At 43.1% G+C, this 13,693-nt stretch overlaps 1 protein-coding gene across 1 annotated transcript in view; it reads right to left on the reverse strand.

Annotated features, from left to right (window-relative positions):
• The window catches only part of LOC124288924 (double-stranded RNA-binding protein Staufen homolog), a 39,070-nt gene that overhangs the window by 19,822 nt on the left and 5,555 nt on the right, over positions 1-13,693 (reverse strand). Inside the window, exons 2-10 of the mRNA XM_046725515.1 lie at positions 12,714-12,816; positions 10,183-10,394; positions 8,568-8,744; positions 6,036-6,252; positions 4,353-4,494; positions 2,440-2,630; positions 2,026-2,102; positions 1,415-1,639; positions 175-255 (exon numbers count right to left, since the gene is read on the reverse strand). Of these exons, the coding sequence (XP_046581471.1) occupies positions 175-255; positions 1,415-1,639; positions 2,026-2,102; positions 2,440-2,630; positions 4,353-4,494; positions 6,036-6,252; positions 8,568-8,744; positions 10,183-10,394; positions 12,714-12,795 (1,404 nt within the window). The 5' untranslated portion in view covers positions 12,796-12,816. The remainder of the gene's footprint in view (positions 1-174; positions 256-1,414; positions 1,640-2,025; positions 2,103-2,439; positions 2,631-4,352; positions 4,495-6,035; positions 6,253-8,567; positions 8,745-10,182; positions 10,395-12,713; positions 12,817-13,693) is intronic.

Raw genomic sequence — 13,693 nt, forward strand, 5'->3', positions numbered from 1 at the left:
AAATTTCTGTTTTCTTCTATTATAAGTATAAGAAAACGGCTCAAAATCATGTAAATGGATACTGGTTGAATCAGTGCTTTACTTTTGTCACCATCCTCCTGCACCATGTTCACAGGCCACTGGCCTTACAACAGACTAAAGTTTGTATAGACCAATCAGCAGAGCTCTCTCTACCTGGCCAGCATGCAGGCCGTCCGTCCGCTCCACCGCCGCGCCGTATGTGCTCCCACCACTAGGCACCAGGCTGTCCGATAACTGAGGAGACAGACAAGTGGGTTGGAGTTATCTCTCTTTCGAGCATGCCCCACAGAGGCCAAGATGGCTACAATCATTATTATCAGTAATACATCTACAACACATCATCCTGGTCTATTCATGCAACATATGTAGGTAAATTGTAGGTCATATAGTTGAGTTGTACATGAAAAGATCATATAAGATCATGATCATAACTTTGTACATGAACACAGTAACAGATAGTGACATAATGAGCATACATATTCAAAATGATTCTTCTCAAAATTTCAGGTAACCTTTAAGTTTTTTCCACCTCGTCTCAATAGTGTCACATGCTGCATGAGCTCACAACAGCAATACAAGTCTCAGTTGCACAAAGTGAGACACAGGATTTCTATGCACTAACTATAGTACAGTTTATGAATACCTGATGCTCGATCACTAACTATAGCACAGTTTATGAATACCTGATGCTCAATCACTAACTATAGTACAGTTTATGAATACCTGATGCTCGATCACTAACTATAGTACAGTTTATGAATACCTGATGCTCGATCACTAACTACAGTACAGTTTATGAATACCTGATGCTCGATCACTAACTATAGTACAGTTTATGAATACCTGATGCTCGATCACACCAAAAACTAATGAAACCAACAGTATTTCATCATGTTAGGAAAATGTGACAGGATAGATGCTTGACAAGATCGGTGAAACATTAAAGGTAAAGTATATCGCTGAGGCTGATGAATGATGATCTGGGATCATGTATGCTGAGACTGACATACAGCTACTAGTGTAATCTGTCAACTGTTATAAAGCTAAACAGTAAGTGAAACAGTGATCAGCAGATGTGGCGTCACACATCATACAAATTGCTAGGTAAAACACACAGATATTGTCCAAACATAGAGCCAGCAGAGAAGGCAAAAAGAGAGGTTCCCATGAAAATGTTTTGCTTGTAACTCTCCCCACATTTAACATTACAACAGCCCTCATTTATCACCAAAAGAACTTTAAGATGAAGGAGAATGCTTTTGGCAAATCCATTTCAGCTCTCAGTGTATCTATCATATGCAAGGTTTCTATCCTATGCAAGGTTTCTATCCTATGCACTGCAACGTGTGGACCTAAACCAGCAGGGTGTTGAACATGCGATCAGAGCAATCACCTTGATGAGATTTCTATTCTTCTTCTTGTTGACTGCATTCTTGACCTTGGGCCTCATGGTTGTCGCTGGCAATGCCGGTAGCTTCTTCAGCTCCTCCAGCATCAGCTCCGCAGCTCGCTTCTTGGACAGCTTCTTGCTGTTGCCCTCCGCCTCCGTCAAGAACTCCCCCACAGTGCACTTGGTGACAAATGTCTTCATGTGGGGCGGCCCGGACTCACGGATCACCTGCACATGGATACCATTTGAAACATACTATTTTCAACCCAGAGACTTAATGCTGTGTACCCTCAATCTAAATGTTTCATGAAGATAAGAGGCATTACACTAAACAAAGAACTATCTAGCTGATTATTGTGGTCAAGGTGCAAGAATGAGTGTGTTTGTTTTTTTGGTTTCTGAGGCCACACCAGACAATATTTCAGCAATATTATGATCAACTAAATCAGTGAGCATGACTGCATCAACTGTGACCTGCACAGCAACATCATTTACACATCATTATTTACCCATATTAGAAACACAAATGTGTTCAGAACTTGGACTCCGTGCTATGTTTCCAATAACCCTTGTTGACAGAGTGGTAAAATAACCTATCTGTCTGTGGCACCTACCTCAAAGTCCACTGGGAGATTTCTTTTGAGGGCAATTTCATGTACCAGACTGATCTCAGATTTCAACTGATCTTGATCTGAAAACAACCTTTAAAAGTTTCAGTTGTGTTGACATAATAGTTTCATTGAAAACAAAACATTAAGAATTTTGAAAGTAGCTATTAGAAATAAAACCTTCCCCCAGTCCACAACAAATTACTCCCTCCCTAGTCCATGAACTCCCCCCCCCCCCCTTTTTTTTTCTTCTCTTTCTCTCCCTAGTCCACGACAACCTCTCCCCAGTCCAACAACCTGCCCATCACATCTAAGCAAAGTACCTGCCCGCCTCCCAAGTCCAACAACCACCCCATCTCCTTTCCTGGGCCACCAACCTCCCATCTGTCTGTCCACCTCCTCAAAAATCCTGCAACTCACCATCCTCCTCCACCTCCTCCTTGTTCTCTCCCTTGTTGTCAGCTGGCATACTCATATTGCGTAGAATGCGCAGTGCTTTCGTTGCAGCGCTGTGGCGTGCAGCCTGCCGCGTTGGGCCATCGCCAATGAACTCCTTCTGACCAACCTTGAGAGACACGTAGAAGGTGCGAGGCATTCGCCCACAATGGTAGCTGGAAGGAATCAATAATCATAAGTTTCATGAGTGGCACAGGCAGTGAAACATGTTAACTGCCATGGGAACGTAGCATAAGTGTTTCGAAATGCAGAGCCACATTCACAGCTATGGCAACAGCAGTACAAACCTCCACATTCCAAACATCTGCAGCTATGTGTCTGTGTGCCCAAACTCACAGCTCAGTAGAAACACCTCCACATTCACAGCTCAGTAGAAACACCTCCACATTCACAGCTCAGCAGAAACACATCCACATTCACAGCTCAGCAGAAACACCTCCACATTCACAGCTCAGTAGAAACACTTCCACACTCCCAGCTCAGCAGAAACACCTCCACATTCCCAGCTAAGCAGAAACACCTCCACATTCACAGCTCAGTAGTAACACCTCCACTTCCACACCTCAGTAGAAACACCTCCACATTCCCATCTCAGTGGAAACACCTCCACATTCACAGCTCAGTAAAACATCTCAACGTTCACAGCTCAGTAGAAACCCTTCCACATTCACAGCTCAGTAAAACATCTCAACGTTCACAGCTCAGTAAAACATCTCAACGTTCACAGCTCAGTAGAAACCCTTCCACATTCACAGGTCAGTGGAAACACCTCCACATTCACAGCTCAGTGGAAACACCTCCACATTCACAGCTCAGTGGAAACACCTCCACATACACAGCTCAGTGGAAACACCTCCACATTCACAGCTCAGTAAAACATCTCAACGTTCACAGCTCAGTAGAAACCCTTCCACATTCACAGGTCAGTGGAAACACCTCCACATTCACAGCTCAGTGGAAACACCTCCACATTCACAGCTCAGTGGAAACACCTCCACATTCACAGCTCAGTGGAAACACCTCCACATTCACAGCTCAGTAAAACATCTCAACGTTCACAGCTCAGTAGAAACCCTTCCACATTCACAGCTCAGTAGAAACACCTCCACATTCACAGCTCAGTGGAAACACCTCCACATTCACAGCTCAGTGGAAACACCTCCACATTCACAGCTCAGTTTAACATCTCAATGTTCACAGCTCAGTAGAAACCCTTCCACATTCACAGCTCAGTAAAACATCTCAACGTTCACAGCTCAGTAAAACATCTCAACGTTCACAGCTCAGTAGAAACCCTTCCACATTCACAGCTCAGTAGAAACACCTCCACGTTCACAGCTCAGTAGAAACCCTTCCACATTCACAGCTCAGTAGAAACACCTCCACATTCACAGCTCAGTGGAAACACCTCCACATTCACAGCTCAGTAGAAACACCTCCACATTCACAGCTCAGTGGAAACACCTCCACATTCACAGCTCAGTAGAAACACCTCCACATTCACAGCTCAGTGGAAACCCTTCCACATTCACAGCTCAGTGGAAACAATTCCACATTCACAGCTCAGTTGACTGACTGACTGACTGAGTGTGGTTTTACGCCGCTTTTAGCAATATTCCAGCAACATCACGGCGGGGGACACCAGAAATGGGCTTCACGCATTGTGCCCATGTGGGGATTCGAACCCGGTCTTCGGCGTGACGAGCCAACGCTTTAACCATTAGGCTACCCCACCGCCCCACAGCTCAGTAGAAACATCTCCACTTTCACTGATACAACACAGCTAATACAAACTGGGAATTGGCAGAGACACAAAGGACAACCAATACAGACATATGAAGGTTGAGGCACAACAGATCTAGTAGAGACAGACTCACCGCTGGTTATACATGCCTCTGTAGTCAAAGTTTGGCGGAGAGTAGAACTGGGGGTGTCGTGGTTCAATGGGTTTGTAGACAGCCGGTTCTCCTCGCTTCATTGCCAGAGCGTTCAGTTCCACTGTTGGAGTGATGTTATTAGCTGTAAAAACAGTGGACTCTCGACTAGCTTCCCACAGTATTCAACGGTGGACAAAACTTTCTTGCCATTCAAACAGAAGCTGCCAGGTTTTCCCACAATGCACTCCTCTAAAGGGGAGATAATTAAGATTTTTGACACATAATAACACTCCACAAGTAGTGAGGTAAGCACGTTCTCAATAAACGAGCTGCAGAAACTGAGAAAACCTTTTCAGCTATCGAGCAAACTGACACGCACAAAGAAAAATCTCATCAAAAAATAAATTTGATTTAGTTGTGAAACGTCTGGAAGTCACTATGTCTCCTCCTCATAACTGTACAGCTGGAGCAAGTCTCAACACAAAGATTGTCAAATGGTAAATGAACAGTTTTGGAATAACTTCAGCCCAACAAGCTTCAAGGGCATGAGAGAGACTGACTTCCAGAGTGGCAGAGAGTAGGAGATACACACATTCATACAGAAAGTCCTCAGGTAATCGAGAGTCGACTGAGCGGCATTTATCATACATTAGCTTTTGCTCATCATGAAAATCTTTTGCAATAATGGTCAAAGCAGACAATAGTTTCAGCCACGGATCACTATAATACATGATGAATGTGTATAATGAACTACAATGGCAATCAGACACTCCACATACAGGCAGCAACATCGAGTATGCACCAATGTGAACAGCTTCAACAAACATCAAACCAAAGATTAAATAATATTCTTATTTGATATGATATTCACTCAATAAAAGGAGAACTGTTCTGCAAATCAGTTTCACTGCTGTATGGTGCATATCCAATGATCTGCGAATAAGTGAAACTTGACTGTACTCTCCATAAATGCTTAGACATTCAGTACCATGTTGTCATTTCCAGCTACATGACCGGATACTGTAAATAATCAAGTGTGGACTAGACAATCAAGTGATCAATAATGTGACCAATGATCCCTGATGTCAGGATACATATTATCAATCAAGTGACTGAGTTGGACCACCTTTTCTAACATGGAATTCCCTACGGTGTAAAGTGAAATGTTAATGTAGAAACGAGATCCACCAAGTGACATGGTAGGAATGGACATTGAGTAGCAGGCGAGGCTGGACAGTCGCCAGGTCAAACATTTCACAATGTACAATCAAACAACAATCACAATCCATGCACAAACTCAAAAAACATTTCAGTAAGCTATATACAATAGCCTAACGCAAAGAGAATGCAATATATTACAAGAAAATACATAAGTATATCAATCTTAAAGAGAGGCCATGTATAGAGTCCCTTTAACTTAACAGAACCAAGGACAGTGAGATGGAATCCCAGATTTGACTAGACTCAGTACGAGTATGTGCTGGTGGAAGTCCTTTTTCCTCCCATATGAAGCTGACATAAGTCTGATGATCAACTGCTACAAAATAACTATAGGAATCAATCTGTCTTGTGTTCCTAGACCAACTGCCACGTCCAGAGATCCCTTCACATCAAACATTGTGTAAGTGACAAACAACATTGTGCCTGTAAGCCAAGCTGACCATGGTACATGAAGGTGCTTACTTTCTGTCATACTGCCCATATTGGGTGTGCGATTGGGTTTGGGTGGAGGGTGGGTGAAGCTGGTCTTCTCCAGGGCGATGGCAGCTGCGGAGTGTTGCGCCTTCTTGATGCTGGGACCAGACGCAGAGTACTCTTCCTCCCCTAACTTGAGTTTCACAAAGAAAGTCTTCTTGTGAGCTGGTCCTTGCTCATCGACGAGCGTGTACTGGTGCAAGATCTGGATACATACCATGAACACTGTTACCTGGGGTTACACTGCTTCCCAAATCATATACCGTATATTACCGTAGATAAGCCACCCCGAAACTTGACCCTCAAAATCAGTGTCAAAATGGTATGTTTCGTACATAAGCCGACCCCCCGCGATGGGGTCCTAATCGCGGCAAACACAGACAACTGGCAGTTACCAATAATGATAACTTTGGTCCACATTATTCAAAGAATTCACAATCATATCGCATCTACTCACGCATCGAAATGAAGTGTAGTTGACAGAAAATGGATAACATATTTTGTTTCGCTAAATATCATACTTATTGTAGCTGGACAGTCACATGTCAACCAACTGGCTTGCTTAATTTACCCCACTCAACAATCATGAACTGATTACCGCCTCGTTTTCAATGGACTGCTAGTTTACAGTAACATCAGGGGTGGAAATAACCCTTTGCCCAACGTCCGAGTCCAGTGTTTTTTACTGTCGGACATTTGTATATCACACTGTACCGGTGTCCAGTTGACTTTCCAATGTTAATTATGTTGTTTATTTAAAAAATCAACAAGGAAACGAACGGTATAGTGGAACAAAAGTCATCACAAGATGACATATCCCCCCGGCCCCCACATATTTGAAAGAACAAATTATCTGACAGTTACTTAAAGTCCAGCCTGACTTTTTTTAAAACTAAGTCCAAATCGTTTCCATGGAAATCATGAGAAATATAAATGCCAAAAATATGTAAATAGCAAAATGCACCATTTCAAAATTTGCCTAATATATCTGCCAAGTTCTGTTGAAAGATACTGAACACTTTTCGAGTTGTGCACCGGAAATGAAGCCCACCCCTCCCTTTTGGGACTAAGTCCTAATCGTTTCTATGGAAACCGGGAAAAATAAAAATGCCCAAAATCTGCAAATAGCAAAAGGCACCACTTTGGCATCTGCCTCACATATCTGCCAGGTTTTGCTGGAAGATATTAAGAAGTTTTCGATTTATGCTCCGGAAACAAAACCCACCCCTCCCTTTTGGGACTAAGTCCGAATCGTTTCCATGGAAACCGGGAAAAATAAAACTTCCCAAAATCTGCAAATAGCAAAAAGCACCACCTTAGGTTCTGTTTGATATATCTACCAATTTTTGTTGAAAAATATTGAACGGTTTTTGAGTTATGCTCTGGAAACAAAATGATTACGGACGGACAGACAGACAGACGAGGCGTCGACTATATCCCCCGCATTACATGCCGGGGGGGATAAAAATTATCAGGGCAAGTGATTATATATGTGCCTGTGTACCAGAGTACACTAGCAATTTTAAGTTATTTCCACCCCTGAACATCAGTAAAAATGTGTGAATTTAAATGGCTTGCTTATTTTACCCCATTCCATGTGCGTACAACTTTCGCTTACCACGTTCATGAGGGTCCGTATAACCTTAGTGTTGATTATATATATTTTACATTTATAGAGCAAAAACTGTAATTAAAATTACACAATGATAGGATATATTTCTTTGGGTTAAATAATAGTATTCTGTATTATATTTTACTAATGACTGCATCAGAATTCATTCCATTATATTATTGTGCATGTTTGAACTTAATCGCCGGGAAACGTGTGCACAGCTGATTGCTATTTCCAGCTCAAATACACATGACAAAGTCGTCTTCTGTTGTTTGTTCACGCGAAGTGATACGATGTTGTTTTCTTACCCCTAGAAAATAGTTTGATGAAAGCGTAACCCATAGATAAGCCGACCCCTTCTACAGACTGCTTTTTTTGGTCCTCAAAATTCAGCTTATCTATGGTAATATACGGTACAGAGAAAACACTTAGCAAGACCCAAATGCATGTGTACATATTGAGGTCAATAAAATAGTGTGTCGATATACCTTGGGGACTTACAAAACAAATCAGGTGTTTTTCATCACACCCTTGACAATAGTGAGTGAGTTTAGTTTTACGCCGCTTTTTGCAATATTCCAGCAATATCACAGCAGGGGACACCAGGAATGGGCTTCACACATTGTACCCATGTGGAGAATCGAACCAGGGTCTTCAGAGTGACGAGCGAACGCGCTTTAACCCCTAGGCTACACCAACACACACACACACACACACACACGCCCATCCTTGACAATTAAATTGTTAACAGTGGTATATTGTTATTAAAGGACAAACAATTCTGATATCTATAAATAGATGACAGTTATATTTCGTACACAACACCCAACATCCACAAATAGAAAGTCTAATTTCAATATGGCTTATGGCAGCATGTTGAAATGTGGGTACATTTTGGGGTCACTAACCTTATTATATCTGGCAAGCTCATTAATAAGACACATAGGGGTTTTCTCTTTTGTGTTTGCCAAGGCGGACTGTCCTTCCTGCTGCTGCGACGGGGAGAGAGACTGGGGTTCCTCCAGGGTGAGGGACTCCAGCTGGGGGGCAGGGCCACTCTGGGGGTCAACCAGCGTCACACCGCCCTGTAAACATGATATCAAGCCTCATAACAAGCCTTGACTGAACAATATTAAGCAGCAATGAGTGCGGAGAGTCCTTGGATGGTGACCATGACCACCCATCGATTCACACAGGACATCACAGGACACCACCCAGTACACATGACACTGTTGCAACCCTCCTCTACTCCAGAACATCACAGGACAACACCCAGCACACATGACACTGTTGCAATCCTCCTCTGCTCAAGAACATCACAGGACAACACCCAGTACACATGACACTGTTGCAATCCTCCTCTACTCCAGAACATCACAGGACACCACCCAGTACACATGACACTGTTGCAACCCTCCTCTACTCCAGAACATCACAGGACAACACCCAGCACACATGACACTGTTGCAATCCTCCTCTGCTCAAGAACATCACAGGACAACACCCAGTACACATGACACTGTTGCAACCCTCCTCTACTCCAGAACATCACAGGACACCACCCAGTACACATGACACTGTTGCAACCCTCCTCTACTCCAGAACATCACAGGACACCACCCAGTACACATGACACTGTTGCAACCCTCCTCTACTCCAGAACATCACAGGACACCACCCAGCACACATGACACTGTTGCAACCCTCCTCTACTCCAGAACCTCACAGGACACCACCCAGCACACATGACACTGTTGCAACCCTCCTCTACTCCAGAACATCACAGGACACCACCCAGCACACATGACACTGTTGCAACCCTCCTCTACTCCAGAACATCACAGGACACCACCCAGTACACATGACACTGTTGCAACCCTCCTCTACTCCAGAACCTCACAGGACACCACCCTCCTCTACGACACTGTTGCAACCCTCCTCTACTCCAGAACATCACAGGACACCATCCAGCACACATGACACTGTTGCAACCCTCCTCTACTCCAGAACATCACAGGACACCACCCAGCACACATGACACTGTTGCAACCCTCCTCTACTCCAGAACATCACAGGACACCACCCAGTACACATGACACTGTTGCAACCCTCCTCTACTCCAGAACATCACAGGACACCACCCAGCACACATGACACTGTTGCAACCCTCCTCTACTCCAGAACATCACAGGACACCACCCAGTACACATGACACTGTTGCAACCCTCCTCTACTCCAGAACATCACAGGACACCACCCAGTACACATGACACTGTTGCAACCCTCCTCTACTCCAGAACATCACAGGACACCACCCAGCACACATGACACTGTTGCAACCCTCCTCTACTCCAGAACATCACAGGACACCACCCAGCACACATGACACTGTTGCAACCCTCCTCTACTCCAGAACATCACAGGACACCACCCAGCACACGACACTATTTTAACCCTCCTCTACTCCAGAACATCACTTCTCGTGTTTCCAGTTCACCTTTACTTCAAGAGGAATCAACTTACCCCCACACCGCTCTGACCACCTCGCAGACTGCCGTTCTGGCTTGTCATGGGGACGTTAGCGAGGGGGTTTGGTGGAATCGGGGGCGATGTCATCTGTTGCTGGGTGTACCCTGACATGAGGGTCTGGTTGGGGGTAAATGAGGAGGTGGGGCCTCCATGTGGGGTCATTTCTGGGCGACGTTGTTGGATGTAGGGGCCTTTAGGAGCAGGACCTGAAACAAGAAGGGCACAACTCGACATTCCTGCAGTTAGCTGTTCAGATGCGTGTCATGCAGCCATCATATATTACAATAGATAGTAGCTAGGGGTGAAACAATACACTCTTACCACGGTATGGTACACATTGCGATATTTAATAACATGAAAAAAACACACACCAAAATCTTTATTTTGAAAGAACAAAACTGTCATTTTATGACTTGATAGAAATGACGGTATAAAAATAAAGAATTTTTGGATTGAAGGCAAAATACCGCAGTTCTACTAATAGTAATACCATGGTGTACCAATTCACCCCTAATAGTAGCATCAAATCATTCAAGATAAGCCAGTTAATAATCTACATGAAACCTGTGTAATGTTCATTTTGCATCAGGTAAATCACTGTTAACCCAGCATAACAAACTTGTTGCCCTACATAACTTTTTTCACATTAGGGGACAAAGTGCAGTGGTGCATTTCAAGTTTTCGTGCAACAATACATTTCTTGTCTGTATCAATACTGGAAAATACACTCGCAGCAATATATATTCCCCACTCAGTGACATCCACCTCACCAGCCTTTCTGTCAATGAAATATCACACTATGACCTTGTTAGAGTACTGTTTTGTCCCTAGCTGACACATTGTATATTGATGACACAAGCTTTATTCCTTACATCAGGTTGACAATGGAAACATGTTATTGCGTACAAGAAACATTTTTTCTTCCTTACTTTATCTCACTAGTAAGCATGCCAATAAACAAACCACCAGCCATCACCCACGACACTGTCGAAACCCAACTTGTTTGTTGTTCTACCATACATGATTTGTTGACTCGAGTAATACTAAATAGTCCTCATGTCATCCACAATAACTTAACACACAAAGAGTATGTGGTGTGCTCTGTATGTCCAGAGTTCTGGAATGAATCATAAACCCTCTTCTGATGTAAGAGAATGCTAAAATATAGATTTAAGTAAGGGGAGTTAACTCTTACATCCTGATCTAGAAGACCAGCTTTGAGTGTGACTATCACTGTCTCTATTGCTATAATCACTGCCCTTGTACCATATTACCCTAGAATATGTAGTGCCACTCTATTTTGTACTGCCATAGTGATACCTTGGTAGTGAGTTGTGAACTTAGTTAATGTTAGAATACAATTGTTAATTGCTGCACATTTCTTGGCTGTTTGTTGATGTTGCACCATTTTGTTTAATATTTTTAACCTTATAATATGAAGTAAATATGTGTTGAAATTGACAGTAAATGCTTGCATTTCATTTAAAATTACTGGTCCAAAAAGTTCCATTGTGTATTTACATTTCTTATTCATGTAATACATTACTGAAAGTATAGTTTCAATGAGCCCTGCAGTCCATTATTGCACAGTCAGCTGACAGGGAAAAACTAAACAATCTCCACAAACGGAGAGCTGGACCATCTGAAACAATTTTTTGTAAAAGCTAATTTTACATCCAAATTTCATTTAAATAATCACTGCATTTCCACTGCCCGTGTGATATATAGAGAATACTACACGAGGTCTCATTACATACGAATTATACGAAACGAGTGTCCTTCCTATGGTATCTGACCGAGCGAAAGCGAGGTCAGATAACATAGGAAGGTCACGAGTTTCCTATAATTCGTATGTAATGAGACCGAGTGTGGTATTTTATTTATTACCCACGTCTTACATGCATTAAATTGACAAAATAGGTATTTATGTTATGTTTTTGGTTTCAAAACCGAAACCGGTTTCATAAAGAGGTTGCGGAAGAGTTTTGTACTGTAGTACAATATTTGCATGACGTCACACTGTAATGACGTCACTGCCATGGTAACCGACGTCACGATGCATGTCAGTTGTCATCGCCTCGTACAGCCTCCTACAGTAAACTACTCCGTAGCACCTCGTTTCTTGGTTTCCAGTTGCTTCATTCGGCTAACATCACTGTTGGAAACATTGCGTTTATGTTTTCGATGGGTATAATGTCTCAGTTCGACTCACAATTAAACAGCGACATGGCAACGTTCGCAATGTTTACATTCCCACAATGCATTTAAGTTGTAGAATGAATGAATTCACGTGTTTGTTATGAATGAAAAAATAGTTACGTCAGAATGTGACCTAACTGAGAGGTCATCGGTTATCCAATCAAATCGTTAGAATCTCAGGTCAAGTCGTTACGACACAGGTCAACGCGATACGACACTCGTGTGACGTACAAGATTAGTATGCAACTAACCATATGTTGACCTCGTGGTCAATAAAACCTGTGACATCTTGGCAGTGAACTCAACAACGCATGCGTGACACCTACCTGTCTGTTGAAGGGGGATGGTGTGGCCAGCAGCAGCAGCAGGATTCATACTAGTGTTTGTAGCTTTCAGCATCTGGGACATTAAGACTTGGTTGTACAGTTACTGAAACAAATCATAGATTAAGAGTGAGCCACGAGTAACACATAGCGGGGTTAACACACCTGTCCCACCTGGCTTGGGGGGGGGGAAGGCATGGCAGGGGAATAACATAGTATTAGTGGAGGCAATCCTTCAATATTGTTGAGTTGACAATAGTGGAGACTCTGCTACAATCCACTCACAACGTTGTATTGAGCATCAAAATCCCTTCTAACAGCATTTGTTTCTCAGATGTGGAAATTGTCTTTAATAATAAGTCATGTTGCACAGTCATATGAGATATATAAACTAGTGTCCAAAAGAAACGATACCACGTGTTTCAAAGATCACTAAATGAAAACAAAACAACATAGACATTTCAAATTGATATCTTTCATTAGATAAATGATTTTACGGCATGTGTACAAAAAGTCATGGCAACCAAAGATTTACAATCATTAACACAAGGCTTTAAACGAAGTGTGGTGCCCAAAATTGAAAATTCATTTAAGCACAGTGGAGGAGGCTAGTGAGGGTAGTCTCTGAAAACAGTCTTAACGCCACTTTAGTACCGGGTATGTCCACCAGCAGCTGCGATACATGCTATGACACGCCTCCGAGCTGATGACGTCAAACGCCGGATGACGTTAGGGGCGATTCGCTGCCACTCATCCTGTAGACAATGTTCCAATTGTTGAGGTTGGCTGGGGCAGGGCGTTTTCTGATTTTCCGATTGAGGTGAACCCATATGTGCTCAATTGATTCAAATCCAGTGAACAAGCTGGCCATGGCAGTACCTGTATGTTGGCGCTGGCAAGGAAGTTCTGGGTCAATCTTGCCGTATGAGGCCTAGCGTTATCGTGCTGGAACACGATTCCTCCTGGATGCTGTTGGGCTTAAT

This window comes from Haliotis rubra, unplaced genomic scaffold (assembly GCF_003918875.1).
Source record: "Haliotis rubra isolate DU_JTF1 unplaced genomic scaffold, ASM391887v1 Scf43, whole genome shotgun sequence".
NCBI classification, from domain to species: domain Eukaryota; kingdom Metazoa; phylum Mollusca; class Gastropoda; order Lepetellida; family Haliotidae; genus Haliotis; species Haliotis rubra.